Source organism: Atta colombica, unplaced genomic scaffold (assembly GCF_001594045.1).
Source record: "Atta colombica isolate Treedump-2 unplaced genomic scaffold, Acol1.0 scaffold109, whole genome shotgun sequence".
Classification (NCBI taxonomy): Eukaryota; Metazoa; Arthropoda; class Insecta; order Hymenoptera; family Formicidae; genus Atta; species Atta colombica.
The window spans coordinates 750,661-753,143 of record NW_017259194.1 but is presented as its reverse complement, the minus strand read 5'-3'; the positions used below and the strand labels follow the sequence as shown (position 1 = coordinate 753,143).

Below are 2,483 nucleotides of genomic sequence, written 5' to 3'. Positions count from 1 at the left end.
ATATATATATATATTTGTGATGCAAATATATCCACATAAGTAAAATAAGCACCATTTCATATCGTTCAAACCAAAATCTCCGTGAATATACTAGATCATATTGTTCAAACGGATGTGTATCATGGAATAATTGAAAATCCATATAATCTGGCAGTTGCAAACCCGGATAATGGAAGACGATACTGCAACACGCTGATGCCGTTATAGCCAAACTTAATAGCCAAAACCAACGTAATCGAAGTACTAATCCAGTAAGAAAGGTGGTAAATCCTATTGTCACTTTATCTCCCAAAGATCTTAAAGGACGAATAATTCTTCTGGTAATAAAGTTGACAGGCGATAGAGTGGATAATTTGCAATGTTCTGACACAATCACACACGCAGGTAACCATGTAATCATCAAGAAAAAATTTGCAATGACTGTCATGCCTGCAAATAAACTATACAAAATTTATTATATATAGTATATATAGTAGTCAAGAGTCATCATTTAAGTATGGAATAGAAAAATGTTCATAAATTAGCTTTATAATAAAATTAGTACCTGAAGCAATTGATGGCAGTCACATTACTGACAATTGATGCAAAAAAAGCTACTGCTGTCGTAAGAGATGTAACAAACATAGCTGGAAAAGCATGTGTCATTGTTTCTTGCACCAACTGTATTAATCCGTCATTTGAAAGTTTTTGTTCTTTCTTAGATTCCCATACCTTACAGTAAATAAATGCGTCATCTGCTCCAATACCTGTAGAAAAATAAATACATTTATTATAACAAATGTATTTATAGCATTTTTAGGTTGATTTCACTTATGATTATTTTCATATAAAATACTAACCTACGGCTACAACAATGGCCAATAAATTCATAAATGGGAAAAATTTAATATGTAAAACAACAGTATAAATTGCATATGAAATGCCAAGGCTAAATACTACTGCGAAAAATGTTGCTATAGTCAATACTATAGAACCAGTATATGCCCAGATACAAAATGTAACAAAGATAAAACCGACGAGTACCAGACTCGAATCAGATAATATATCGTGATCAAATAATGTACTTTTTAGACCAAGTTGAATGCCTTGAACACGAAAATTTCCGTATATTAAATCATTATTATTTATTGCTTTATAAAAATCTAAAGTCGCAGAGCTTGCCGCAATTGGAAGAAATAGCATTGCAGAATGCAATGTCGAATTTTGTTTGCTGTTGGGATCCATCTTCTGTAACAATCCAATAAATATTTAATTCGATATTGAATATATTAATTTTATTATTTGTTAAAATAATATTAAAGTTATGATGGACTCTTACACTTGGAATAAAATTAACATCTAAAAGATAGTGTAGTAAATGATAAGCTGCATTTCTCATGTAGCATTCGTTTGGCACATGTTTTTGGCAATTAAAGTCTTCTGCACAGTTAGGCGTCAACTGACGATTATGATAATAATAAGCGCATTGTTGCAAAAGTGTTTTTACTCTGCTCAGATCATTTTCTGTTACTCCCAAACAAGAACTACGATTGGATAAAAGTGCCACATAGTTAGCTGGTGACCAACTTCTACAACATTTATGATCTGCCGCATCATTGCGATTGATTTGCGTCTGACACAAAGATGGAAAGTGAACATTTCCACGAAGTACACCATCAATGTGACATTGAGCTAATACACCTTCCATAGACCACAAATTCAAATTTTTTTCCTCTGAATCTACGGCGATCACAACACGAGCATACGAAGAAGTTGGTAAATTACAGAAAAAATTATCACTATCAAGATGATCTTGAGTCTTGTCCTCTATATCTGCATTATGCGTATCTCTCAATTCTAATAATTCTTCCCATGTATCTTTGTCTTCTTCATTTGCTTCTTTATCTGTATTATTTAATATTGTTTCATATTTCTTTACCTTTTGTTTATTTTTATTTTTTGGTTTTTTTCTAAGAATACCCTGAGTAGATAAACTACGATTTTGCATATTAGACTGAAAAATCAAGTCAAAAATTTAATGTTTTGCTAATTATTTAACATATAACTAATATTTCTAAGTATCTTATCTAAAATAATTAAAAAAAATGAGACTATAGGACTATAGTTAAAAAAAATTTTATTATTTATACCTGTTGAGTTAGTTGACGTATGTATTGATAATATTCTAAAGGATTATCAGTAAGTTCTCCTCTTCCTTTTGTAGCTTCTATTAAATGATTCCAAGCTGTCAGTCTTTGCGCTAAAACTGTACCTCTTGCCTCAAAACCCTACAGTATAAATATATATTTGAAATATATTGAAATTGTACAGAATTTTTCTTTTATTCTTACAAGAAGATGATCTTACATACCATTTGAGGATCCGTAAAATCTGGAAACTTTTCAGTTGTAAGCGGAATAATTAGACATACTAAAGAGAATATAAAAATGACCAGTAAAATAATATATGGATGATGAGCAATTATACGAGGATACCAGGATGCT

At 30.8% G+C, this 2,483-nt stretch overlaps 1 protein-coding gene across 1 annotated transcript in view; it reads right to left on the bottom strand.

The window, feature by feature from the left end:
* The window catches only part of LOC108693377 (protein dispatched), a 4,256-nt gene extending 1,830 nt beyond the window's left edge, over positions 1-2,426 (bottom strand). The window contains exons 1-6 of the mRNA XM_018202274.1: positions 2,351-2,426; positions 2,130-2,267; positions 1,319-1,993; positions 840-1,227; positions 545-746; positions 56-440 (exon numbers count right to left, since the gene is read on the bottom strand). Coding sequence (XP_018057763.1) covers positions 56-440; positions 545-746; positions 840-1,227; positions 1,319-1,993; positions 2,130-2,267; positions 2,351-2,353 — 1,791 coding nt within the window. The 5' untranslated portion in view covers positions 2,354-2,426. The remainder of the gene's footprint in view (positions 1-55; positions 441-544; positions 747-839; positions 1,228-1,318; positions 1,994-2,129; positions 2,268-2,350) is intronic.
* Positions 2,427-2,483: the final 57 nt, after the last annotated feature.